Below are 27,516 nucleotides of genomic sequence, written 5' to 3'. Positions count from 1 at the left end.
AAAATAATAAAAAAAAATAATAAAAAAATGATAAAAAAAAATAAAAAAAAAAAATAATAAAAAAAAATAATAAAAAAAAAATAATAAAAAAAAATAATAAAAAAAAATTATAAAAAAAAAATTATAAAAAAAAAATTATAAAAAAAATAATAAAAAAAAAAATAAAAAAAAAATAATAAAAAAAAAATAATAAAAAAAAAAAAATAATAAAAAAAAATAATAAAAAAAAATAATAAAAAAAAATAATAAAAAAAAATAATAAAAAAAAATAATAAAAAAAAATAATAAAAAAAAATAATAAAAAAAAATAATAAAAAAAAATAATAAAAAATGTTTAAAAATTTATAAAAAATGTTTAAAAATTTATAAAAAATGTTTAAAAATTTATAAAAAAAATGTTTAAAAATTTATAAAAAAAATGTTTAAAAATTTATAAAAAATGTTTAAAAATTTATAAAAAATGTTTAAAAATTTATAAAAAATGTTTAAAAATTTATAAAAAATGTTTAAAAATTTATAAAAAATGTTTAAAATTTATAAAAAAATGTTTAAAAATTTATAAAAAATTTTTAAAAATTTATAAAAAATGTTTAAAAATTTATAAAAAATGTTTAAAAATTTATAAAAAATGTTTAAAAATTTATAAAAAATGTTTAAAAATTTATAAAAAAAATGTTTAAAAATTTATAAAAAAATGTTTAAAAATTTATAAAAAAATGTTTAAAAATTTATAAAAAATGTTTAAAAATTTATAAAAAATGTTTAAAAATTTATGAAAAAAAAATAATAAAAAAGTAAAAAATATTAAAAAAATAATCAAACAAATATATTACAGTACTTACCTTAGAAATATTGGATGACAATGCACCTTGCAAAAGTCCAGGCCTTTAAATTGGGCTGAAATTTTAAAATACATATAAATTAATTTTGTCTTGCTTAAATTTGTATACTAAAATATATTAAAAAGCATATACATTCAGTAAGACCAATCAATTCGCATTCAACATTAGAAGTTTCCAACATTCAGTTAGGGGCGAAAGATAATTTGTCATCACAAAATAATGTGCTTATCAGTCCACTCATCTTTGGAAGCTTTTCTTACCTTAACCATATAAAACTTTATTTTCCATTACTTAGGATTTCAGTCTAGAAGCTTGTAAAACTAAAATTGAGAATAAAAAGAAAGCTTATAAGTTTTACAAATTCACAAGTTCATTGGAATATTTAGCAAAAAATCTTTTTTTTTTTAATCAGTAAGACCAATCATTCGCATTCAACATGAGAAGTTTCCAACATTCAGTTAGGGGCGAAAGATTTAATTGTCATCATAATAAAAAGTATAAATTGTTCTTCAAAATTTTAAAATTACCTTTCAAGAAAGAAAGTTAAATTTGACATAGTTTTCCCCAAGTCTCAGCATTGAACGAAACTGAAAATGTAATAAAAGCTATTAAATTTTTATATATGTATCATAATTTCATAGTTTTGTATTAACTTACCTTTCCTTATCGAGTTTGAGAAGAAAAACAGAGGCTTGCAAAAAACTCTGGATTTGCATAAAAAAAAAACTAAATTTTTTCAGTTTTTTTAAAAACTATATTTGCTTTTTTCAAGCGTATACAAAAATAATTGTATTAAAAAAAAAGACTTTCCTTATTAAAACTAATTTTTGAACTTTTTCTCTCTTAAGAGAGTTCAGAAAAGCCAATAAACTTATATGCTAATAGTTAAGGGACTCTATTTTAACCTTATAATCAATATAAGCTGATCTCTTGCTTATGAAAATTTATAAAAGGAACATCTTGTTCTTTAATAGAAAAAGACGTGTGTGTTTTGTATTGTAAAAATGCAAAATTCCCCCATTGGGGAAAGAAAAAAATTGAGAAAAAATTAATGCTCTCCCTAGGCTTTCTAACGACTTAGATTAAAACAAGTAATCATATTCATTCATCTGATTTCTCCCTATCCTTATCTTTCTTCTTCTTCTTTTTCTTTTCCTTTTTCACACCATCGGGTTCTGCTGCAGCTTCTTCCTCAGCTACCACAGAAACTTCTGCAGCTTCTTTGTCGGCCTTATGCTTCTTCTTCTTTTTCTTCTCGGATTTCTCTGTATCCTGTGAAGCTTCTACGGGTGCAGTATCACTAGATGTACTTAATTTACGCTGAAAAAAATTATTTAAAATAAATAATCAGAAATTAAAACTGTAAAAATAAGGCACACAACAACATACCTTTTTGTGTTCTTCTGGAGGACTGCCGTTGGTTGATTGAGGCGCTACAGCGGCCGCAGGTTTCTTCAAATTGTAATCAACAAAACCTGTAAGCCACTCTTTGGGTGTATTTTCATTGGGACGCCCATATTTGTCCAGTTTTCCAGCGGCAACAAGTGCCTTTTTCGCTGATGCCTTTGGCCCTAAGCCCCACTTTCTGGGATATGTGTCTCTTTCCATAATCACACGCTTAATCTTTGCAACCACGCCGTGATCACAAGATGCCATTGTGGCTGTAGTCATTTGAGCAATGGCCAAGCATATAGCTTCACCTTTAGTGGTACAAATCACTATTTCCTGATCCATTTCAATACCATCCTCATAGCGTAAAACACCAGTTAACATAATTTTGGCACCATAACAAATAGCGTTTACCTAATATTCGTAATAAATATAAGAAGAAATAAATGATTAGCAACAACATAACAGGCCAGAATTTAGTAAGAATTAAAGTTTTTCCAACATAATAGCATGTTTATGTATAAAGCGAGTTATTCTTTAAAAAATATCCATAAAATTTTCTCTAAAGACAAAATTTCCATGAAATTTTCTCTAAAGACAAAATTTCCATGAAATTTTCTCTAAAGACAATATTTCCATAAAATTTTCTCTAAAGACAAAATTTCCATGAAATTTTCTCTAAAGACAAAATTTCCATGAAATTTTCTCTAAAGACAAAATTTCCATGAAATTTTCTCTAAAGACAAAATTTCCATGAAATTTTCTCTAAAGACAAAATTTCCATGAAATTTTCTCTAAAGACAAAATTTCCATGAAATTTTCTCTAAAGACAAAATTTCCATGAAATTTTCTCTAAAGACAAAATTTCCATGAAATTTTCTCTAAAGACAAAATTTCCATGAAATTTTCTCTAAAGACAAAATTTCCATGAAATTTTCTCTAAAGACAAAATTTCCATGAAATTTTCTCTCAAGACAAAATTTCCATGAAATTTTCTCTAAAGACAAAATTTCCATGAAATTTTCTCTAAAGACAAAATTTCCATGAAATTTTCTCTAAAGACAAAATTTCCATGAAATTTTCTCTACAGACAAAATTTCCATGAAATTTTCTCTAAAGACAAAATTTCCATGAAAATTAAATAATTTTTTAGATTTCAGTGACTTTCTTCTAAGACAAAATTTCAATGAAATTTTTCCTTAAAACAAAATTTTAGTAAAATTTTTCTAAAGACTTTATTTAATTTTAAATGAGTAATTTTTTCTCCCTTTGTACGTAAGATTTTTGCATTGGTTTGAAAGATTATTCCTCAGGCTTAATAGTTTGTAAAGTTTTGGAAAAAAATGTTTTATTGTTTGTTTAGGGAAATAAAAAGGAAAAAGCCATATTTTGAAAATATTTTTTTTTTTGTTATAATGGATGGAACCATATTTTAAATTTATTTATTTATTGTACTTTGAAATTAACTTTGTAATGAAGTATGACAAATTTCACTTCAAAACATACACACATCAGAGCAGTTTTAATTTTCCCAATCATAGTCACGCTGTGAACTGGGAAATATATTCACATCGCCGGCTTAATATCATGGGGTATATATACATATATAAAGGGTGATTTTTAAGAGCTATAGGAAAGTTTTTCCAAAAAACACATGAAATTTAGAAAAATGCATGAAATCTTTATTTGAATCGATAGTACGGTCCATATATTTAATTGTTTGAAGATTATTTCATGCAAATGTTGGCCGTTACTGTGCCTCAAATGGTCCATCCGCCTAGTCCAATTATGGCATACTCTCACGAATAAATGCTCCAATGCGTCAATCGAAGCGTGCTTGTCTGTATAGACATGAGCTTTAAGCACGATCTAGGCGGCCAATTGGTCCTGAACGTGAAATTAAATGTTCACCGATCTCGCCTCTCAATAAGTCTATGGTTACGCATGCTGTGTGACATGTGACACCATCTTGTTGAAACCCCATGCCTTGCAAGTCAAGCTCTTGTATTTTGGACAAAAAAAAAAGTTGGATATCATTCACAGCTACGTTACGATTCACATAATCATTGAAGAAGTGCGGTCCAATGATGCCATCAGCCCATAAACAGCAACAAAATGTGACTTTTTCTGTATGCATTGGTAGCTCTTGCAATGCTTCTGGTTGATCTTCACTTCAAAATAGACAATTCTGCTTATTTACGTACCCATTGAGCTAAAAATGAGCTTCCTCGCTGAACACAAGAAGCGCGCGATAAATTTTCTTAAAAGAGCACGCTTTTCGATAATAAAAGTCAATAATTTACAAGCGTTGTTCGTTTGTAAGACGATTTATGTTTAAATCTTAGAAAAAACTGAAGATGTTTGACAGTGAAACAAAACACGAAACGCCAACTCCATGGCAGCCGGTTGTACGTACCGGATTGGCCCGATGGAGTTTTTCATCGGCAAGGGCAGCCGCCTCAGTGTACAACACACCGCTACAACAACAACGAAACATGCGTAAGCTGTTTAAACCAGTGTTGCCAAAAAGATTATAGCTGAAAAATCATCCTTTATGTAGGTAAATAAAATTCGCTTTTTTCCTCTCACTCTACCTCTCTATCTGTCTCTTTTTGCTGACAAGAAAAGTCACCAACAATTTTGCGAATAAAAATGCTAAATTTTTGGAAATAATGCTTGAATATAACTTTCCCGTTGAAAACAATAACCATTTATTTTTACTTTTAACACAACATTTGAGATTGTTGTACTCTGAAATTTACTTTGTAATGAAGTTTGAAAATATTATACTTCAAAACATACACACATCGGAGCAGTTTTAGTTTTCCCAATCATAGTCACGTTGTGAATTGGGAATAATATTCACATCGCCGGCTTAATATCATGGGGTACATAAAGGTGACGTAAATGCGAAACGAACAAAAAAAGCACACGCGCTTCACACTTACCGAACTGTCCTTCATGATGATTCTCTTGTGATTCACCAAAAGTCCTTCCAATGGTTTAATAACACGTCTCAGCATGGATTCGTCTTTGTGGTTCTCATACAAGTACATGGCATCTAAAACATCATGCATAGTCACCATGCCATCCCTCTCCGACTGTATGCCAGAACGTACACGACGCAATTCCAACATTTGACCGCCAACACCAAGTACCAGGCCAAGATGTACACACATGGTACGGATATAAGAACCAGCCTCACAACTAACCCAAAAAACACCTTCAAATGTTCAATAATATACACATGATGTAAGTTAAATATAGGCCCCATTTTTTTGCAATCGAGGCCATGAAATTAAGGAAAATAGAAACAAAATATGTTTTTTTAAAATGGTATAAAAATTTTGTGCATTTATTGTCCCGCACTAGTTGGGATAACATATGGTAAATTAATGTTGCATTTCGCAGATGTTATAAATAATCTACATATGTTTATCTTTTGGTTGTTTGAAAAAATAAGCAAAGCCCAATAATAAGAAGGGCAAATACATTATTTTCAGTGAAATGCATTTTATCTCTTTCAATTACAATAGATTTTTTCTTTTACTTACCCATATTGCGCGATTCATCGTAATCCAGAAGCTTGCTATCGTATACAGTACGCACACGCAATTGACGTTTTACTGCCGAAATCAGGGGTGGACGTTGGAAAAGAGCTCCCCGTAATTTTTCCAAACCTTGGCGTACTTTGGCGACCGATTCCACGCTTGAATGTAACTTGAATATAGCCACGTACTCTTTGCCGGCGCTTTGTTGTGATTTTACTAAACGGGTAGCGCGATCAATACAAACAATTAAGCAGCCTATTATTGAAGAAAAATAAATTAGGCATTTCTTAAGCAAACATTGTACTCTGAATAATTTTTTGCCGAGATACTTTTAGTTATCCCTAAATATAAACACATATGAGCAGACCTCCAAGAGAGCTGTTTGGATATTACCAGCTTTTTGCGTCGGCTCATGTGATGGGATAGACCTGCAAGTCTTTCAATAAAATGTATACCTGAAGTACTAAACTCACCTGTTACTTTGGGATCTAGCGTGCCCGAGTGTCCAGTCTTTTCAACTTTCAATATTTTCTTTATCCATGCCACAACTTCATGTGAACTGGGATTAGATGGCTTATCCAAATTGATAAAGCCAGACTTCATGTACTCTTTAATGTCCCGGTTTAGTGGTGAGGATCCGCTAGGCAAAGGAGTATAGTGGTTTGTGCGCACATTTAATTTGTCGAAATTCTTTAGCAGCAGAGGCCATTGAGACGTATCCAATGAAGCTATTTTCTCTGAAGGCTTAACAGTGAAGTTTCCAGATTTTTGCAAAGTGCCGACATCATCAATGTCTATAGGCTCTTCCTTGATTTTCTTCTTTTTCTTTTCCTTTTTCACCTCTGAAAAATAAAAACGTGGTTAGCAGCGTGGGTGCATTATTTTTGGGAGTTCTAGACTTTTTTTAATTGAATTCACTAAAAAAAAAGCAAACTATACAAATTCTTCTACCCGTCTTTAATTGGAACTTACCAATATCAGCCATTGCACTGATTTTTATTTAAAAACACAAAAATAAATTATTGTACAAAAACACGTCTAACTTCCGGGCATGAGGTTAGAAAAGAAAAAGAAGTGTCAAAGTAAATCGAATAACAGAGTTGTTATTGTGAAGCACGTGTTTCAAAAAAATGCGGCATCTGCATCTGTCAGATTGTTGATTGTAGATAAATGTGCGACATTTTGGAAAGGCGTTTTCAGCTATTATCCAGCGATTTAAAATCAGCCTAGATGGCATTGTTTCACTATATTATCATTATTTCACTATATTATCATTAAATAGTTAGTTAGTTTCTTATGGTTATTTTACTTCAAGTATGTTCATAAATATATTTTTTTGTGTATTACGCAAGATATATTCACCCAGGTAGTGTACAGAAAACAGCTTAGTACAATTTTTTCACGCGAAATGGCAGATAGTGCCAATGAGTTTTGGTTGCGTGTGTACATTATAGTTAAAGACTATAGCACATACAACCAACGAAAAAATGCGCGAACAGGTAACACACTCGAAATCAGAGTTGCACTAAATACTTATTTTGACAGAAAGTACACTGCCAGCTTGGTATTACGGTTGAGGAGCCAATTTTGTTACTTGTAAATTTTTTGTTTTAATTTTTTATTTCGGTTTTATTTATTATTTTTTTTATTTTATTCAGATAATGCAACTTGAAGCCACTCAGTAGTAAATTTAAACAAATTACAATGTAATGACTTAAAAACTAAGATCACAAAAATTCTACTCATTATTTTTTTACCGTTTTCATATCGTATAGATCATTTAATTTTCATTTATTAACCAAATATGTAATTTAAAGCCAATAAGGTCCATAAAATAATTACATACAAACATTTCAGTAACCTGAGTATAGCAGATAATTAAATTCATTTCTTAACATAATGAGATACTTTATTATATTTACCTAATATTTGGCTCCCCAGCCATAAAAAATATAAGAATATAAAAGATATCCGAATGGAAGAGAGCGATAAATAGAAAGTGGTCCAACACAGTCCACGAGAATTAAAAATAGTGAACTTTAAAAATCCGAAGTAAGAATAGAACTAGGAAAAAAATTAACCATCAGCAAATGAGTTATAAAAATCAAGAAGTTTTAAACGGTAAACGTTGTTGGAATGGGAAAAGATGCGTAACTCATGAGGCAGTCGGTTCCAGCATCTTGCTACTCAAACAGCATATGATCTCGCATATATTGGGTTGCCCAAAAAGTAATTGCGGATTTTTCATATAGTCGGTGTTGACAAATTTTTTCACAGCTTGTGACTCTGTAATTGCATTCTTTCTTCTGTCAGTTATCAGCTGTTACATTTAGTTTGCTTAGAAAAAAGGTGTAAAAAAAGTATATTTGATTAAAGTTCATTCTAAGTTTTATTAAAAATGCATTTACTTTTTGGGCAACCCAATATGTTCCTTCTAATTCTAGGAATAAAAAGTTGGGGGTTTCTAGTAGACCGAGAGAATACAAAAATCCTCCTTAGAGGAACAGGTCTAATATTAGCAAAAGCGTTATGAAAAAGTAGTGAATTTCTACACTCGACAAACCTTTTAAATTAGCAATTAAGAAAACGTTTTACGAAGCCAGATATACGATCTCGTCTTCGGACATTGTAGACAAACCGCACAACGGAATTTACAATTCGCCTCAATTTTGTAAAGTTAGCCTGAATAGTACCTGAAAAAACCTCCAAACCGTAAAGTATCTGAGACATTAACAGAGAATAAGCCAGAAGCTTTCTCACCTTGAACAATAGAAGAATACATTTTACGAAGGCAAGACCAAAACTTCCCTGACAAGGCATCAATATGGTACCTAAAAGATTACTCAGGTAACTTGCCTTGTTGAAAGCCGTGAGTCTTTTTTTTTGTATTATATTGAAATCAATAAATAATTAAAATATAGTTAGTTCACATGGTTGTTGCTCATTTGCAGTTACTTTGGCAGCTTAATACTGGAAGTGTGATTCAAATACCGTTAGGTTAGGTTCAGGATTCACTGAATAAGGTTAAGCCAAGCGATCAGCCGATATACTTTTTTTTTTAATATTTGGCAGTACTTGGCATTGAGGATGTCAACTTGTTCTCTTTTTACATTCATTCTTTGTTTACGTTTTCTCCTATATGATGACATTTTCAATCGTCAGATTTGACATCCTTAATGATGTTTATGGGGCCTATCCACTTTGTGTTTTTGCATGTGACCTAACCTTCTATTAGTGAATCCTGGGTTAGGTTAAAGCCAGTACACAGCTCCATGGATGAATTATCTTAAAAGTGAGACAACCTTGTACAACAATATAAAAACCATATGGTAAAATCGCCTATCTTACCATATAGCTGATCGACCTTTTGCCAACACAAACAAACGTAAGTGTGCGCATGACATAATTACCAGGTAGTGTACCGAAAACAGCTGAGTACAATTTTTTCTCGCGAATGGCACTATCTGTCAACGAGTTTTGGTTGCGTGTATTTATTATAGTTAAGAACCATGACACACACAAACAACGAAAAATGGCGCGAACTAGTAACATATACAAAATCAGAGTTGACAGATAGTGCACTCAATATTTTGTTGTTGGGCAACTGCCTTTACCTGTAAATGAATGTATTTGAGTGTGCGTACGTGAGCAGAGAAAATGAGAGAAAGAATATAACAACAAAAAGAATGCAAACAAAAATCGTACATCTTAATACCGTCAAATCTGGCCAGCTGTTAACAGCTGTTCGCGTGAGACCAACTTTTTAAATCCGCCTTGACGCAGCTCTAACGAAATTTTCGCTTCTATAAGAAAGCGTACACATTTCCTATCTGAATTTTTCGGTTTGCTTTGTGTTACAGTGACAATGTAAGCATTCTCGATATTTTTTTTTGTCATATTTACCTGAAATCCAATGATTTTATCACTGTTATCAGCATGTTATTTGTCTATTTTTCCATAAAAACGCTTAATTTCAATAATTATGTACTTTATCAGAAAAAGGTGTGGCAGATTGGCCAAACGGTTGTATCGTTTTGTGTTTCTTCGTAGCGAAGGCGTCAAACTCATTCATACACTGCAAGACAGACAGTGGCCTTATACCGCCCTGGTAGCTCTGATGACCAGATTACTGTCCGTAAAAACGTTCACACTTGACTTTCTCCCGGTAACACCGCACCACTTCACAGATCTCCGCCTTCAGGACCGTTATATGGTAAGGCATTCGAAAACAGATATCAATCACTGGGTTTTAAATGCAGCCCACTCTGTCCTCTAGCTTTGATCCATCAGTCCTGTCTGTTCCGCTGGCAGCAGTGCCTAATACTCCAACTCAAGTGTCACTTCCGATTCAGTTTCCTGTCCAAGATCACATCTAAGTATTTGACCTTGTCAGATAGCCAAACCTTTCTGTTGAGAAAGCGTGGTGCGTCGAATTAAACCAGCTCTTCCTCGTCAACAATCAGATTTCAGGCTTCTGGGCTAACATTCGGAATCTAAGGTCTAGCCCAGTCGTATAGCATCTCCTAGGCACTTTGGGCCTTTCTGCATTGCTGATTTAGATCCCTACCTATAGATAAGATTTATTTTCAATTGGTTCCGATCTCAACAAACAAGGCGCATAATAATTTTTTCATATTATTTTACCAAATTAGCCTTTTCACAGGGCGCCATCTGTGTTTCGAGCGCATTTTTAATTGTGTGCATTATCTGTATATTATCTAGAAAATGACATTTCTATAATGACGTTTATGATTTTGACAGTACCAAAATTCTTTTACGTCAGGCTTTCATTTCCGATAGGTTGGTTTTTGTTAATTTTTTCTAAAATAAATCGAAAAACATCTGAGAAATGCATAAATATAACGAAAATTACGATGTTTTAAAAGGAAAAAGACTACATTTCACAATAGTGCCAATAAAAATTCCTTTCAAACTAGTGAAAACGCCTTAAAAATAATAACATTGCAAATTGCCTTCAGTGGTGCTGTAAATGGACAGAAATATTTTAGTTGAACTTACCAAATGTTGCTGAATGAAATACTAACTTTTGTGTTGTGTATGTTTTTCCTCGCAGGACTTTGAAAAGCAGATAAACATTTTGCTAAAATAAAAATGGTCAAGGCAAAACGTGAGAAACGCAACAAATCCGCCATCAATGAAGTGGTGACTCGTGAGTGCACCATTCACTTGTCCAAGCGTGTGCACAATATTGGATTCAAGAAGCGTGCTCCCCGTGCTATCAAGGAAATTCGCAAATTTGCCGAAAAGGAAATGGGTACCAATGATGTTAGAATCGATACCCGCTTGAACAAGCACATCTGGTCCAAGGGTATCCGGTAAGTATTGTTTACCTTCCTTTATATGAAATGTAAACAAATATTAATATTTATTTTATTTTCGTTATTCAAATTTAGATCCACTCCATTCCGTGTGCGTGTACGCTTGGCTCGTCGTCGCAATGACGATGAAGACTCCCCCAACAAATTGTATACATTGGTGACTTTTGTTCCCGTTCCCACTTTCAAGAACTTGCAAACTGAGAATGTTGAATCCAACGACGATTAAACAAGTTGCACCTCCCATTCCAAAGTGTATTGCCAGTTGGGGCAATATATTTTGTTTGGCTAGGATTTGATATTTGTTTGTTCTAAAACGGGCCTAGGTTAAAGAAAAAAAATGAAAAATGGAAGATGCAAGAAATACACAAATCGACCAAAAATAAAATAGTTTTTATTTTTTACATTAAGTAACGAAGCGTTTGGATGCATTTATTTTTGATGGCAAAAGGATATAAGCCATAGTTAGAAGCGTTGCAAAAAAAAATCTTTTTGTTTACAAAGACAACAATTGCGAAGGGAAAAACGTATTTTTTTTTCATTTATACCCAGTTCATTGTTACAATGATTATAGTGTTTTTGGATTAATTAATAGTCTGTGCCCACACAAAGAAATCTGTGTTGGATTTGTAATCAGAGCTTGGTAGCGTTTTAAAATGTCGGAAGTTGGGCAAAAATGCAGTTTATTGGGTTTGGTATACATGTTTGTGAAAAATAAGGTCCGGGAGGGACCTATGGTGCGTTGAAACTTTTGAACACGTACAACCTAGGCAATAATGGTATAAAATGACAATTAGATAACTCATCTAAAGGAAAACATTTTAAATTTGTTTTTATTGGTATATTGTTTATTGTTGACCTTTTTTTTATTATAATTGTTTTTATTTTATGGAACAAAAACAGAAAAGCGTTAAAAAATCGCGACATTTTTTTGAAAAATTTTCGCCGCCGATGCTTTGCTATCTTGTCTCATAAAATAAACAAACTTTTATTCCTTTTTAATTTATCCACATTGCCTATGTTACTATCTGAAGACTCTGGATCCTTCCCGGGTCAAATTTTTAGAAATTTTTTGGCACCTTTTTAATCTAGGCTAGGTAGCAGAACTTTCCAAAATATCGATACTTTATTTTTTATCTAAATATCATCGATATATATTTTTCCTATCAATACTATCGGCAAAATTAATTTTTTTGAAAAATTTAACAAAAAAAAAGGCTATCCGTCACTGAAAGTATCCTTTAAGATATATTGCGCCAAAAGAGGGCGCAATGACATCTGCTGACATATGCTAAAATTTTTAACAATGATTTCTCAAATGACTTCCAACCGACTTTATTAAATTTAGTTTTCTTCGGTCTATTGCTTTTATATAAATCGATCTCCTGATTTTTACTTCACATTTTTCATCACCTTTATGATGACAAATTAACGATCGATACTATCGATAATTATATCGAATGTAGCGATTATCGACAGTTTGCCAGCACTAGGTTGAGGGGGTTTATGGCCCCTAGGAGTTCCACGGCCTTCGCCCACCAAAAACAGTGTTCAGATTCGTGTTCCTGGAGTTGACAAATTTCAGCGAAATCTTAGGTGCGCCCTATGAAGTGCATTTTTCCCATAGTTGGTTCCCAAGGTTGGTTGGTACTAAATCCGATTTTCACATTGAAAAGAAAACACTAGACAAATTTTAGCGCGCATCTCCGATTTCGCTTAAAGTTATGTAAAACAAGTAAAAGCGTGGTAAGTTCGGCTGGGCCGAATCTTGGGAACCCACCACCATGGATTCTGCTAAAAATTTATAAAAAATAAATTAAGTTGTAGGTCATAATTTTTTTTTATTCTACGCACATACCAAACTTCTGTCAAACTAGCAAAAATTAAAGCTTTTAGGAACCGAACAAGGATGATCGAGAGACAGGTTTACATTGGAGCTATATCAGGTAATAGATTGATTTTGGCCGAACTTGACACAGTTTTTGAAAGTCTTAACAAAATACTACATGGCTGGATTGATTCAGAATGTCGAGACGATCAAGAATACATATTCTTCATGGGGTCTTAGATGAATATTTAGAGGTGTTACAAACGGAATGACTAGATTTGTATACCCCCATCCTATGGGGGTGGATATGAAAATCAAGGGTGCAACCTGTTAAGAGCATTTCCCTCTTTTTTAATCAAACTTCATCTATACGGTTAAAATTACCAAAATTACTAAAATTGCCTCTGGGGGACGCTTTCAAGGGGGAAATAAGATTTCACATAATGTAATTCTTCTATACGCAGGTTAATTTCTTGAATGGATCAAATAGGATTATATATAAATATAGCTGCCGTAAAGACAGATCTGGCGATTTAGGGTCTTAAGCCCGTAAAAACTGCACTTTTCGTTGAAATTTGAAAGAGTTAGCTGTACTCGGGACCCCGATATTCAAACCGAATATGGCCCATATCGGACGAAATTTAGATATAGATGTCATATACACCGATCTGCCGATTGAGGATCTTAAAATCATAAAAGCAACAATTATTGTCCGATCTCGCTGAAGTTTGAAGTAGTCAAATGTTTTAAGCCTTCCGACATTAGACTCAAATTTGGTTCAGATCGGTTGCTTTAAACCTCCTGACATTCGACTCAAATATTGTTCAGATCGGACCATATTTAGATATATAGACATATAGGCCGATCTGCCGAATAGGCTTTTAGCCCATAAAAGCCGCAATAATTATCTGATTTCACTGGATTTTGAAATAGTGAGTTGTTTAAAACCACCCGATATTTGACTTAAATATGGTTCATATCGGATCATATTTAGATACAGCTGTCATATAGACCGATCTGTCGAATAAGATCTTAAACCCATAAAAGCCGCAATTATTATCCGATTTCGCTGATATTAGAAATAGTCCAATGTTTTAAACTTCCCGACAATCTACTCAAATATGGTTTAGTTCGGACCATATTTAGATAGAGCTGTCATATAGACCGATCTGCCGATTAAGGGTCTTAAACCTGTAAAAGCCGCAATTATTATCAGATTTCGATGAAATTTGAAATATTTAAATGTTTTAAACTTCTCGACAATCTACTTAAATATGGTATAGATCGGAACATATATAGATATAGATGTCACATAGACTGATCTGCCGATTTTGGGTGTTAAGCCCATAAAAGCCGCAATAATTATCTGAATTCGCCGAAATTTGAAATAGTGAGTTGATTAAAAACACTCGATATTCGACTCAAATATGGTTCAGATCTGCTGATTAAGAGTCTTATAAAAGCTGCATTTATGACCCGATTTCGCTGAAACTTGAAACGGAAATGTATGTTAAACCTTCCATCGTCACACCTTACAATGGTTCAGATCGGACCATATTTAGATATAGCAGCCATGTAGACCGATCTGCCGATTTAGGGTCTTAAGCCTATAAAATCAGCAATTATAATCCGATTTCCCTGAAATTTGAAAAGGTGAGTTAATTAAAGCCTCCCGTCAAACGACGAGAACATAGTCCATTTCAGACTATATTTAGATATAGCTGCCATATAGGCCGATCTTCCAATTGAGGGTCTTAATCCCATATAAAGCGGATTTGTTTCCCGACTTCGCTGAAACTGTGACTTGTATAATAGTTCTCGGGACCTGCCTCCATTTGCATATTATTATGGATATGGTAGTGGAGTTGTTATAAAAGAGGAAGGTTAATTTATCCATGATGGTGGGTATTCAATGTTCGGCATGGCCTAATGTTTTTAATTGTTTGTCTTATATTTGGAAATCAAACCACAAACGAACCATTAGCAGCATTAAAAAAAAAATCTTAGGTCGATGACCAACATTGAGGATCAACAAATAAACCCTATGCCAACTAGTGCCACAAGGTTTCTAAATACATCGTTATACAAACACCATGTAAATGCAAATTTTGCCCATGAACATTCCACTAAGGAACTAGGGCAAACTTCTCGCATATCAAGCCAAGCCTGAACGGCGTGCTGCAGTGCGACATCTTTTTGGAGAGAAGTTTTGCATTACATAGTACCTCACAAATGTTGCTAGCATTAGGAGGGGAAAACCACCGCTGAACATTTTTTCTGATGGTCACGCCAGGATTCAAACCCAGGCGTTCAGCGTCATAGGCGGACCTGCTAACGTCTGCGCTACGGTGGCCTTCATACAAACAACATATATCCATCTATTTCAAATTTCATAAATGTATAGATTTCATGAATATATGACAGACCGATTTTCACTCTTCATTACTTATGATAAAATTTTATTAAAAGTGTTATTTTATCATTGTTATTTTCCTTTTCATGTTTCAAAAAAGAAATCTTGAAAATGGGGTTTCAACGGTGAAAAAAGTGATAATGCTTTATTTAGCTGGGTTGTTCAGCTTGCGAAATAACAGCATGTTATTTCAAAGTTGGTTATGGAGGCAAGCCTGATGAAGAAGGAAGTATCTCGTTGGATTCTATGATTATTGATGGTTCAAATATGAATGTGGGTGCCGTTGCGGGTGTGAAAGAACTTCGACAGAATGGTTTTGAAACACACTGAACATACGTTGTTAGTGGGAGAAGATGCAAGTAAATTTGGGCAGATGGGCTGAAAGCCCATCTGTTCATACAAACCTAATCTAGATAGTTGAGTCGACGTCCAAAAGCCATTGAAAAGAAAACCATTGATCAAGAAAACCATTATATAATATGCATACCGGCAAGGGATAGCTGTGTGCACCACAGAAGCGGCAGAAAAGAGCATGCGTAGAATTGAAAGATTTTATCCAAATATCGAAGGCGCTATAGTCGTTGCTCGTTGTTTAGTGCTTTTTGTATAAATTTTAACGAATTTTCCTATTTTGTAGCCTATGGAGATAAGAATACATCTGTATTGTACCAAAAATGTGTTATAACAAAAATTAAACAATTAAACAGATCGGTTAACATGGTGGCTATATAAGGACCGATGGACGATTTCTACCATACTTTCCACAGCTGTTGGAATATCAAATATCGCATATCGAAACACGTCATGCCAAATTTCAGCCAAATCGGATAAGAATTGCGCCCTCTAGAGGCTCAAGAAGTCAAGATCCAAGATCGGTTTATATGGCAGCTATATCAAAACATGGACCGATATCACCCATTTACAATCGCCAACCGACCTACACCAATAAGAAGTATTTGTGCAAAATTTCAAGCGGCTAGCTTTGATCCTTCGAAAGTTAGTGTGCTTTCGACAGACAGACGGAAGGACATGACTAGATCGACTTCGAATGTCATGTCAATCAAGAATATATATCTCTATAATTATCTTAGACGAAAATTTCGAGGAGATAGAAACAGAATGAAGAAATTAGTGCACCCCATCCTATGGTGGTGGGTATAAAAACACACACAATAGAACGCCCAAAGCGGCCAAAATGACCGGTTAGATAAATTTAAAGTTGTGTGAATTTGCTGTGAATTAAAAAGAATTATAAACTTGCCAATCACGTAAATGACGAAATAGCCATACATATTACTTTTTTTTTTACAAACAAAAAAAATTCAATTTAGTTATTTATATACAATATAAATACATATAACAATTATTTCTTTTTATAATTTTTTCAAAACAATTTCAACAACCGTCAATTTTCCATCGCCCACAATACTAATTATGCAATTGGTGGATGATTTTATATCCATCATTTGCATATTCTCGTTGGATTGAGCGGGTAAAATTGTGTAGGTTAGAATTTCTTTGAAGCCTTCAATACCTTCATAGTGATAAACTTTAAAATTGTTCTTGGGTAAATCGATTTGGGCATATATAAGTATATCTTTGCTTAGGGGCAACGATGAATATATAATTTTCTTCAGATGCGAACAGGGCAAAGTATGCCATAGTTCGAAGAAGCCATCATTAAATGACCTATGAAAAAATGGAAACAAAAATAAGTTAAACGAATTTCATAAATATTTCAAATTTACCTATAAACTTGAATAGAATCGTGATTTAATGATGAACTCTCAGCCTTGGTAGCAAGAATCAGGAACGTCGTGTTTGTTTCAAAATTAGACAAAGCCATCAAGTTTTTGGGATTATTCAAAGAAAATTTCTGCGATAGTTTCAAGCTGCCATACATAAAATTAAAAATCTCTAAGGATTTGTTTGTAATGAGGGCCATTGCATTTGAATTCAATCTCAAAATCTAAAAAATAGAAACAAAAGTTAAAAAATGTGACATTTAAGTTAATGCAATAACCTGTTGTATATTCGAAGATGCTCTGCCCATAATCTCAGAATTGGATGCTTTTTTGCTAAAGTCCATACAAGTTATTTTGAATTTTGGAGAATCCATTAAGGTGGCGTAAACAATTAAACATGTTTCGTTCCAAAACACCAGTTCCATGTTGCTTGTAGTTGCAACATTCATTGTAAGTTGTGATATAAAGTATTTTAATAATTCGATGTCAAGGGAAGTGTTCTCATCTTTAGACATTTTTTGTATGACTTTTAACAAGGCAGGATTCTTCGGAAGCCAGTCATATTCTGGAAATATATAAACGAGGTTGAAAATGATTCAATTTAATTAATTTTGGTATATGATTTATTAATAAAAGATCAAAGGAACTTATCAATAATTTATTTATAACCAAACAAAAATTTAAAATTCATTCGATACGAAAGCGCACCCTACCACGTATGCGGTAATTCGGCCCCTGCTCACTAAACAGTATCTCCTGTGCTGCCACCAGGGGAATCCCTCATTTTCCAACTCACTGAGCTAGAGCCGACATATGTCAGGGGGACATTTACGGACGAGATATGACAACACATTACCTATTCATTCACAACCTACTCAAACGGAACGGGCTTGCAGGATACTTATCAGAATACTGTAACTTTATCGTATCAGCCGAATATAGTCCGTAGTAGATGCCCTCCACCAATAGCAGATGATGAGAAATACCTACCTAGAAAAACCACAGCTACTTTGGCCCAATTAAGATCCAGATGGTGTAGTAAACTGAACTTATATCGCTCAACGATGCCATCCTCAATATCTGCCCTGCATGCAATACAGGACCCCATGAAACCATTCACCTACTAGGCGCGGGATAACTATGAGCATCACGCAGACTGGAACTGTGACTACAACAACAACTATTCACCTATTTACATGACCCGAAAAACCTACTTACCTGAGTACAGAATCACTATGGACCGCTGCAAATGAAGCGGCCATATTCATGAAGCTAGATCCGGAGACTGAAGCTAGATCCGGAGACTGAAGCCGGCTCAAATAGTTTAGAATGAATCAATCCACAACAACTTCTGTTAAAACACATTATCTTCGCCACCATTTTTTTATAGTGCGCTTTGATTGTTGTTCCGGCGAAACGTCGAACTTAGTACTTGGAACTTAAGACTTTATTTTGGGATACATTTCTCATTCAAATTTATATTTTCTAACGAAACCTTCGTTTATTGTGAATGAAATTAAAGTTTGGCAATTTGAACATAATGCGCTGATATTTAGGTATGTCATTGAAATATGTTTTTGTTGTAATTCTAATTGATAATATTTATTTCAAAACAACTGAATAACAAAGAAAAAAGGAAATGTTTCAAACTTATACACATCTACGAGTAATGCTATGGAAGCTTGTATTTCTCATCCTTAGTCATAGTGTTGTTTCCAAACACACAACACTTCCATTGGTCATCAATACATGGGCATTCAAAGAAGCAAACGAAGCCGCCTGGAACACATTAATGACCGGTGCAAGTGCTTTAGATAGCCTTGTTGAAGGCTGTTCAACGTGTGAAACATTACAATGTGATTTTACCGTAGGCTATGGTGGTTCTCCCGATGAAAATGGGGAGACTACACTGGATGCCATGATCATGGATGGTTCAAACATGAATATAGGAGCTGTAGCAGGTATGAAGGAAATAAAGTCGGCCTCAAAAGTAGCACGAATGGTTTTGGAACATACTAAACACACCATGTTGGTGGGAGACGAGGCAAGTAACTTTGCGGAGATGATGGGATTTCAGCGCGAATCTTTGACAACTGAGAAATCAAAAGAAATGTGGCGTGAATGGCGTGACAATGAATGCCAGCCAAATTTTTGGCTCAATGTTTTACCCGATCCCGCTAAACATTGTGGGCCATATAGACCGCTAAAAGAAAGAGATTTGTTTGAAAAAAATTCGTATTACTCCTACAAAGTCGATCAATGGAACCATGATACCATAGGCATGATTGTTATCAGCACCGAAGGTCATATATTTGCTGGTACCTCAACTAATGGGGCAAAACATAAGATACCTGGTCGAGTGGGTGACTCTCCGTTGCCCGGAGCCGGTGCTTATGCTGACAATGAAGTAGGAGCTGCCGTGGCTACTGGTGATGGTGATGTCATGATGCGTTTTCTGCCTTCATTTTTGGCCGTTGAGTCCTTAAGAAATGGTTTAACTCCCCAAGAAGCAGCCGCTAAGAGTATGATAAGAATAGCAAAATTCTATTCTAGTTTTAGTGGTGGTCTAGTAGTTGCGGACAAAGAAGGAAATTTCGCTGCGGCTTGTGTGGGTCTGGAAAATTTTCCGTATACGGTAGCCTTCGGAGACACCAATACCACAGTATTGCATCAAGAATGCATTAAAGAAATAGGTAATAAAAATGAGTTGTAGCCATAGAAAAAGTTTGCCATAAATAAAGTTGTAAGTTGGAATACAGTATTATATGTATTATTTATAAATTAAATATGTTGTTTATTGACATAGATATGTTTTAAAATCATATACCATATGTAGAAGTGTTTGATCCATTCGTCTGTGTTCTGTTTAATAGCCAGATGTAGCAAATATGCGACTAAGCTGAGATGCGTTCAAAGGGGTCTGGTCTTAAGTCGAGTAGGATTGGCAAGGCAGGTAAGACTGCATGTAGTTATATGTATTCTGCAAGGTATCTTTGTCAGAACCCTAATTGCTGCCGTCAAGTGACAATCCCATGGCAGCCGGTTGTACGTACCGGATTGACCCGATGGAGTTCTCCATCCGCAAGGGCTGCCGCCTCAGTGTACAACACACACACATCACTATGGAGTTATACCTATGCCAGTAATCGGCTGGTTGTTGACTAAAAATGTAGGTCAGGAATTCCGTGCTGCTTACAAAATCCCTAATTGTTTTCCATACCACTCCCCTTAGTTGTTTTATGACTGGTATTGTGTCCCCACCTAAGTTCGGTGTCTGTAAGCCGCGAAAGCCCGGCAATGTCATAGAAAATGCATGCTATCACTTCCGTGTTACATGATCTTCCAAATAGCATGGCTGTGCCGCTGGGAGCAGTGCCTCGCACTTGACCTTAAGTTTCGTCTCAGGTATCCGATCGGAAACCTCTTCCATTCTTTCCAGGTTTCCTATCGTCGCCTCGATTATACCGCGATGGTATGACCTACTCCTATCCTCTATCCATTATCCCATCGTCTCATAGCCGCTATGGCTGTCTCACACTTAATCTGTATGTCTATGGGAGGTCAAGATCGGGAGAAGACGAAGCTATTACTGAAGGGAAGTAAGGAGGTCAGTATAACTTTCGCTACCATAACGGGACACATAGGACTACGAGCTCACTTATGCAAAATCGGTGCGGCAAGCGATAGCGTGTGTATGGCATGAGGGGAAGATGATGAGACGTTGGAGCATTTCCTATGTCATTACCTGGCTTTCGCATTTAACAGATACCAGCACTAAGGTGGGGACACAATACCAGATATGAACCAACTTTGGGTCGTGTCAGGAAAAACAATTAAGGATTTTGTAAGTAGCACGGAATTCCTAACTTAGATTTTTTTTTTCGAAGTTACTTTTTTACGATTTAGAGTGCACAACAAACCGATTACTGGCTTAGGTGTATGTCCCTAGTGGCATGGGGCGGATTAATATCCGCACCATATTTTCAACCTAACCTAAATGGAAATTATCTAACTAGACTCGAACGGAAAAGTCCCTCAAGCGTCTTTGCTACTCGAGAGAGCCCTTTCCAGGCTTCAAAAGCGGGATCAATCTCCTCATTTTCCAGACATCGGGAACTATGAGAGTGCTCAGAGACAGGTTGAGGATCTGTGTGATATACTCAACTCCCGGTACATCAAAGTTCCTCATCATCAGTTTAGAAATTCCGCCTGGTCCCAGCGCCCTGGAAGATTTGGCGCTGCGGAAGACGTTTATAACTTCGCCCCAATTAAGTAGTTCGCCCAAGATTCATTCACTTGGAAGACATACTAGTAAATTTTTTTAATAAAATGATTTATTTCCTTTATATTTATTTTTACATTCATTAAGTCGGCGAAACTTTGGGGGAAAAAATAGTACTCTGCTTTTATGGTTGGTATTCTGCTTTCGGAATAGTCGCGGAAATGTTTGTTTCACGAGCGAAATTTGACAGCAATTAAATGTTTTAGAATCCAAACCAAAACGCGTTTTTTGTACCCGCTCTTATTGTTTGCTCTATTTAATTTATTTTTCGCAAATAAATAAAGGAAGATAAAACATTAAAACAGACAAAAATGATGCCGGAAATGTCTTAAATGGTTGCCACTAGATTTTTTCGCCATTTTCCGTACTCAGGGTTGGTATTATATTCTGTTTTCGCAATAGTCGATGAAATGTTTGTTTCGCAAGCGAAATTTGACAGTAATCTTTAGTTTTTATTTTCATACGAAAATAAGTTTTTTTATCTGCACTTATTTATGGTTGTATATTTTTTTCGCAAATAAACAAAATAACAAAAAGAAAAAACGAACCATTGAAACCAATTAAGAAAACAAAAATTATGCTGACAATGGTTTCAAGCGTTACCACTAAAATTTCTTTTTGCTATTTTTCTCACTATAAACAGAGTAATACTTTTTCGCCAATCCAGCGATTCGCCGACTTTTTTGTATGGAGTTTGACAGCATTCCGCCTTTAGTGAGGAAAATGTCGAAAAAAATTCTAGTGCAACCCCTGAAACCATTGGCGGAATCATTTTTGTTTATTTTATTGATTTCAATGTTTCCTTTTTCTTTACTTATTTGTGAAAAAAATAAATCAATGGTTTGGAAACAAAAACTTTCGCTCGCGAAATAATTAAAAATTTCCGCGACTATTCCGAAAGCAAAATAGAATACCAAACCTTAGACTGGTCGAAAGTGGAACCAATACAATACATCTAAATACGTTTTCGTTTAATTTTAATTATTCATAAAATAGTGAAATTAATATTAAAAATGTATTATTGTCCCATACTAAAGCCTAGTACTGACTTCGACTTTTCGGACAAACAACTGTCAAAACGCTTTATAAAAAAAATAGCGACGAAGAAAATGCGAACACATTACTTGGTACTAAGTTCTATAAGCAAAATAGTAGCGACATGTTGCTCATGTATACGCTTGTGCGCTTGTGTATGTCACTTTAATCTCCAAAAACGCAGTGTAAATGGGCAGGATATGTTTTTGGATTTAGTTAAATCCAGATCATAAAAATGTCAATTTAAACGTGTGTTCTTGATTTGAAATTTGCATGTGGAGCGACTTATTATTAGGTTGGTTTCTTTGGCGATATGTTGTCAGTACTGAATAACACATACGGCAACTCTGTTTCGTGGTGCCGCGAAAAGGCAACAAAGAGTAAGCAAAAAAAATCGAAGGGAAGAGTAGTTTTGCAAACGGTGAAGAAAGTGCATTTAATCATTAAACTCGGAAATAAAGCGTTAAAAAAGAAACAATAAGTCGTTGTTTATTAACTGCATATAATTAAATAAAAAATATAATAATACATAAACATGCCCATACAATTAGACAAAATTTTGGCTGATATTGCCAATGAAGTTGCTTTGCATCCGAATAATCAGGACGCCACCAAGAAAGAAATCGATGACGCTTGGGCAAGAGTGGGAAAAAACAGCAACTTATCGGGTAAAAAAACTGCTGGCTATATTTATATAGGATTGCATTTAGTAAGGAAAATTTATCTTTTTTTATAGTTCATGAATCTCGATCAATATTTAAAGTTCTGCAAAAGAAATATGACCAAGAAAAGGTGAAAGATTCCTCTGCATGGAAGCTTTTTGCTATTATGGATAAAATTCACAAGACGGTTGATGTTAAGCCCGAAAGCAAAGACGAGTGAGTAGAGTGCACCATTCAAAATGATTTAGTGTTAGCAAACAATGAAATTTCTTTAGGGAATCTGGTGCCCCTATGGAAGAGGATGAGGAATACGAGATGTTAGAAGTGCAGGAAGAAGAAGATGGAACTGCCGGACATAATCAAACGGGTGAGTCCGGTTCTGAGGGAGAGAGTCCCAACAAATCAAATAAATATGCTGGATCACCAGATAAACCGGAGGAAAAACCAGTAGCCAAACCTATGACTCGCACTCAGACCACACCAACTAGCGGGGGTGAAAACAAGCCATCTGCAGCCAAACTGCTTAACTCTATGGCAGGAACCGGCGCAACCAAACCACTTAATGCTACAGCACAACAATCTAATTCGGCAACAGCTGCAGCTCTACAAAAGAAAGGAATCACAATGAAGAAAACGAGCGCTTCGTCTTTATCGGCAAACCAAAATACAAGATCCGTAATGAAAAATAATCAAGGTAAGTAGACGAGCAATATTTTTGAAATATAAAAATCATTTAAAAAAACACCTTTTTTAAAAAATGTATACCAAAGGACGCATACCGGCCAATGCTGGCGCCATGCATGGCTTGGAGGTGGGCAAAACTATACAATTGCCAGAATCTTTGAAGCGGAAGCTATCTACAGATATGCCATCCACCCCCCAAAATAAACGTTTAAATCAACAGAATACTCCCCAGTCTACAAAAGCTTCGCCCACATCGTCTGCTCAGAAATCTATATCACCACAAAGGCAACAACAACAGCAACATACCACTACAGCTCAACTTTTGCAATTGAAACAAGAGTGTCAAGAGCAACGACAGGCTGCAAATGCGAATAATTCAGGATCAACCCCTCCTGGAATAAATCTTATTACCATACCAGCAAATCCAACAGGTCTTGTAAACGGAATGATCAACACTAGCGCCGGCGGTGGCCCATCTTCATCAACTGCAGCCACAGTGGCTTCGACAACATCCACAAACGGCTTCTCCCCACGTATTGAAGAGATTGACTTTCGCAATGATATTATATTTGAATCGAATAATACAGTCAACGGCGCGACAATCACTGGTAAAGTGACCAATACATCAGAAATCATTAATTTGGGTAATTTTGACAATTCATTGCCACCCACATTCTTTAAGAATCTTTGCAACTCCTCGCGTCACGAGGCTTTGGGCCTTTATGTGGCTAATGTAATGAATCGCTTGCGCCCTCGCTCGGCCGCCAAATTAGAGGTGGCTATATTAAGGGCCATTTTAGATACACAAAGCGATGAATTGGAACAGTAGTTTTACATTTGTAAGTACAATAGTTGGGTATGTTTAGCATTAACAAAATGCACTATCGGTTTTTTATATTCATAACTTTCTTTGCGACATTTGTGCTTGTTTCTTTTCTATATTTTCCCCCACATGAGTTTATTTTTTGTGAATGTTCAATTTTAATTGTTCTATAACTATACAAGTAGATTGTCACCTATGCAAAAGTATTTTTATTAATTAATCCTCGTGTTTAGTTGTTAAGCGGAACATTTTTAAAAATAAACATAATTATAAACAAAGACAAAAACTGCATTTTCCCTTAAAGCAAGCAAAAGTCTTATGTGCATTACTGAAAATGCAAGCGTATAAAAAAGGCGGGAAAATGTGAACTCAAATTCACATCTGGTATTTTATTTTCATGGACAAGGCCCAACTGAATAACTTGATAAATGTTATTTAGGGGATGAAAGCTGACATTCATGTGAACAATGTGTGCAGTTAGGTAAAGACATTGGTAGTTATGAAAATGTTGTTTTTATAATTTCTATGAAATTACAAAAGGGAAAGACCCATTATAGGATTACGAGACTGTAATGTATATAGTTTGTTTCAGTTTCTTTACTTGAAATAAGTTTATACTAATTTAATAAATTTACGTACCTTGACTAACAACAAACTCTCTTCTACCAGGATGCCATTCGTAAAATGTAGTTTCTCTGGTTACATTATCCACTAGGACCATGATATCCACAAATCCACTGGGAGTTCTCATATTAAAAGAATTTATATCTGTAGAATTTACATCGATAGTTTGTCGAATTTCAAAATGATCCAAAGCATAGAATGAATCTGCAATTAAAAAGTTTGAAGAAATAGTTCTCTTTTAACAATTAAAAATTGTTCAGTTATACTAGTTTACTTATGGACAATATTATTAATGATCTTGTAATACCTTTCGTAAGATTTTTCAAATAATCTTCGGCCACTTTAAAGTTAGGCATGACATCTAAATTCATCTTATTTGTATGAATACTGACTATAGGTGATCTCTGCTGTATGGCTCTTTTTAACCGTTGAGCTCGTGGTGTAAGTAATCCTTCAGGTCCTTGATATTTCTCTACATTTAATGGTTGCTTAAAAATTACATAATTCGGTATTTCCACATTATTTGAAAATAATATCAAATTATCCATTAATCGTGGCACATGTTCCGAGTTTACGGAATCTGTGTATAAATTTTCTATGTTGTTGGTGAGAAAACGTTTTTCGCTAATCAATTTGCTTATGATGCGCAGATTTCCAGGTATATTTTGTTCTCGATCTTGTAGTAGTAATGAGTTGTCATTGAATGAAATGTTGTTGAGTGTACCCAGCACACTTAAATTGTTAAAAATATTTAAGGATGACATCTTAGTGGTTCCATATATGGTAAAATTTTCATATAAATAAACAGCATCTTTAATCCAACTGGATACGGTGATACCTTGAAGAGTACTGGAAGGATCATCCGTGATTAAATTTCCAATTGCAATATCTTTAAATTTTTTCGGAGCAGTAATCAAATACGGGTTAATGTTCTTTCCATTATGAATTATATCATCAACCAAATTCATATCATTTATTAATGCTTGATTGAGACTTCCATCAACTATAGCTTCCAATATTGACCAATTTCCAGATATGGAATAGGGATGCCCGTTTACTTTAAATGTGTGTTCAACGAAATTCATAAAATTAAATGATTCCTCACTAAAAAAAAGAATGACAAATGTTAGGAATATATTTAAATAACTATTTAGTTGCATATAACAATGATAAAGCAGTGATGGGAACAATAAAACCTTGGCCCACCCTTCAAACCTTTGTGATAATTTTGGAAGAGCTTTCGTACTTCACAAACAATTTTCTGCAAGATTTTTGAGCAATTTCCTCCACATGATTTGCGAAAAATTCTTCTAGGATTTCATTGGACAATGTTTTGTTTTTGTAAATGTTTTTGCAACTACTGCGATTAAATACACTATTTGACTTAGAATCGACCATCGCCTGAGGCGAAATCAAGTTATCTTCCTAATAATTCACCCGAAACGGCATCTTTCTATGACTTCCGCGTCTAAAAAGCTTTTCCAGAAAATTGGCGAAAAGTTATTTGGCAAAATGTTTGCTGAGTGTTCTTGGGAGAGTACACAATATGCAATAGCTTGTGAATGTATCTGGCCATATGTATAGTGTACCGGAGCCGGCGCGTATTAAAAAAAAAAAAAACACTGGGATCTACCACCACCGAGTCTATGCACCACAACGACCCAGTTCTTCCATAGAATATGGCCAAGGTTCACTATCCCCATTTACAAATATGTGGCTACAACATCAACAAAAATAATTGTAGCTCGACAAGGAGTGTTAAGAATCACCAATGGGCGAGATTTCGATTTAGTCTGTCATTTCAGTTAAACGTATCAAAATACATCGGTTGAGTTGGCTAAGTTTTGTTGTCAGAATGGATGAAGAATCCCCAGCAAAGAAGTCTTTTGAAGGTGATCACGGTGGTACACGGAAACCGAGACGACCAGGAGCCCGATGAAAATATCATGTCGAAACTTGGTGTCAGAGATTTTAGAAGAAGCGCAGAGGATTGAGGACCTTGGAACGCTACTCTATGTTCGCTAATGAAAAAAATGTTCTGTCATAGAAGGCCACCGTAGCGCAGAGGTTAGCATGTCCGCCTATGACGCTGAACGCCTGGGTTCGAATCCTGGCGAAACCATCAGATAAAAATTTTCAGCGGTGGTTTTCCCCTCCTAATGCTGGCAACATTTGTGAGGTACTATGCCATGTAAAACTTCTCTCCAAAGACGTGTCGCACTGCGGCACGCCGTTCGGACTCGGCTATAAAAAGAAGGCCCCTTATCATTGAGCTTAAACTTGAATCGGACTGCACTCATTG

At 34.7% G+C, this 27,516-nt stretch overlaps 5 protein-coding genes and 4 non-coding genes across 9 annotated transcripts in view; 3 read left to right on the top strand and 6 right to left on the bottom strand.

The window, feature by feature from the left end:
* Positions 1-968: 968 nt before the first annotated feature.
* On the bottom strand, positions 969-1,061 carry LOC131998204 (small nucleolar RNA Me28S-Gm1083). The gene has a single exon (XR_009398656.1). It is a non-coding gene; the product is annotated as a small nucleolar RNA Me28S-Gm1083 (small nucleolar RNA).
* Positions 1,062-1,241: 180 nt separating this feature from the next.
* On the bottom strand, positions 1,242-1,335 carry LOC131998201 (small nucleolar RNA Me28S-Gm1083). The gene has a single exon (XR_009398653.1). It is a non-coding gene; the product is annotated as a small nucleolar RNA Me28S-Gm1083 (small nucleolar RNA).
* Positions 1,336-1,640: 305 nt separating this feature from the next.
* Positions 1,641-6,851, bottom strand: LOC106085647 (H/ACA ribonucleoprotein complex subunit 4). Its single transcript, XM_013249971.2, has 6 exons — positions 6,755-6,851; positions 6,256-6,624; positions 5,786-6,037; positions 5,180-5,454; positions 2,232-2,645; positions 1,641-2,162 (listed from the first exon to the last, which is right to left on the bottom strand). The coding sequence occupies exons 1-6, from the start codon at positions 6,765-6,767 to the stop codon at positions 1,944-1,946; spliced, it is 1,542 nt and encodes a 513-aa protein (XP_013105425.2). The 5' UTR covers positions 6,768-6,851; the 3' UTR covers positions 1,641-1,943.
* LOC131998198 (small nucleolar RNA snoR639/H1) lies at positions 3,682-3,825 on the bottom strand. Its single transcript, XR_009398650.1, has one exon. It is a non-coding gene; the product is annotated as a small nucleolar RNA snoR639/H1 (small nucleolar RNA).
* On the bottom strand, positions 4,977-5,121 carry LOC131998232 (small nucleolar RNA snoR639/H1). Its single transcript, XR_009398671.1, has one exon. It is a non-coding gene; the product is annotated as a small nucleolar RNA snoR639/H1 (small nucleolar RNA).
* A 3,665-nt stretch (positions 6,852-10,516) lies between the features above and the next one.
* On the top strand, positions 10,517-11,528 carry LOC106085606 (large ribosomal subunit protein eL31). The gene is made up of 3 exons (XM_013249921.2): positions 10,517-10,582; positions 10,857-11,118; positions 11,197-11,528. The coding sequence occupies exons 2-3, from the start codon at positions 10,895-10,897 to the stop codon at positions 11,345-11,347; spliced, it is 375 nt and encodes a 124-aa protein (XP_013105375.1). The 5' UTR covers positions 10,517-10,582; positions 10,857-10,894; the 3' UTR covers positions 11,348-11,528.
* Positions 11,529-16,652: 5,124 nt separating this feature from the next.
* LOC106085638 (uncharacterized) overlaps positions 16,653-27,516 on the bottom strand; it is a 29,754-nt gene continuing 18,890 nt past the window's right edge. Inside the window, exons 11-15 of the mRNA XM_013249957.2 lie at positions 25,522-26,318; positions 25,230-25,418; positions 17,383-17,669; positions 17,108-17,328; positions 16,653-17,048 (exon numbers count right to left, since the gene is read on the bottom strand). Coding sequence (XP_013105411.2) covers positions 16,733-17,048; positions 17,108-17,328; positions 17,383-17,669; positions 25,230-25,418; positions 25,522-26,318 — 1,810 coding nt within the window. The 3' untranslated portion in view covers positions 16,653-16,732. The remainder of the gene's footprint in view (positions 17,049-17,107; positions 17,329-17,382; positions 17,670-25,229; positions 25,419-25,521; positions 26,319-27,516) is intronic.
* LOC106085640 (N(4)-(Beta-N-acetylglucosaminyl)-L-asparaginase) lies at positions 18,701-19,865 on the top strand. The gene has a single exon (XM_013249959.2). The coding sequence runs from the start codon at positions 18,744-18,746 to the stop codon at positions 19,815-19,817; it is 1,074 nt and encodes a 357-aa protein (XP_013105413.2). The 5' UTR covers positions 18,701-18,743; the 3' UTR covers positions 19,818-19,865.
* Positions 22,797-24,849, top strand: LOC106085639 (uncharacterized). Its single transcript, XM_013249958.2, has 4 exons — positions 22,797-23,089; positions 23,158-23,299; positions 23,359-23,777; positions 23,854-24,849. The coding sequence occupies exons 1-4, from the start codon at positions 22,957-22,959 to the stop codon at positions 24,594-24,596; spliced, it is 1,437 nt and encodes a 478-aa protein (XP_013105412.2). The 5' UTR covers positions 22,797-22,956; the 3' UTR covers positions 24,597-24,849.

The sequence above is a fragment of the Stomoxys calcitrans genome, chromosome 5 (genome assembly GCF_963082655.1).
Source record: "Stomoxys calcitrans chromosome 5, idStoCalc2.1, whole genome shotgun sequence".
Classification (NCBI taxonomy): Eukaryota; Metazoa; Arthropoda; class Insecta; order Diptera; family Muscidae; genus Stomoxys; species Stomoxys calcitrans.
The sequence above is the reverse complement of the archived record's forward strand: the minus strand, read 5'-3'. Positions and strand labels throughout refer to the sequence as shown.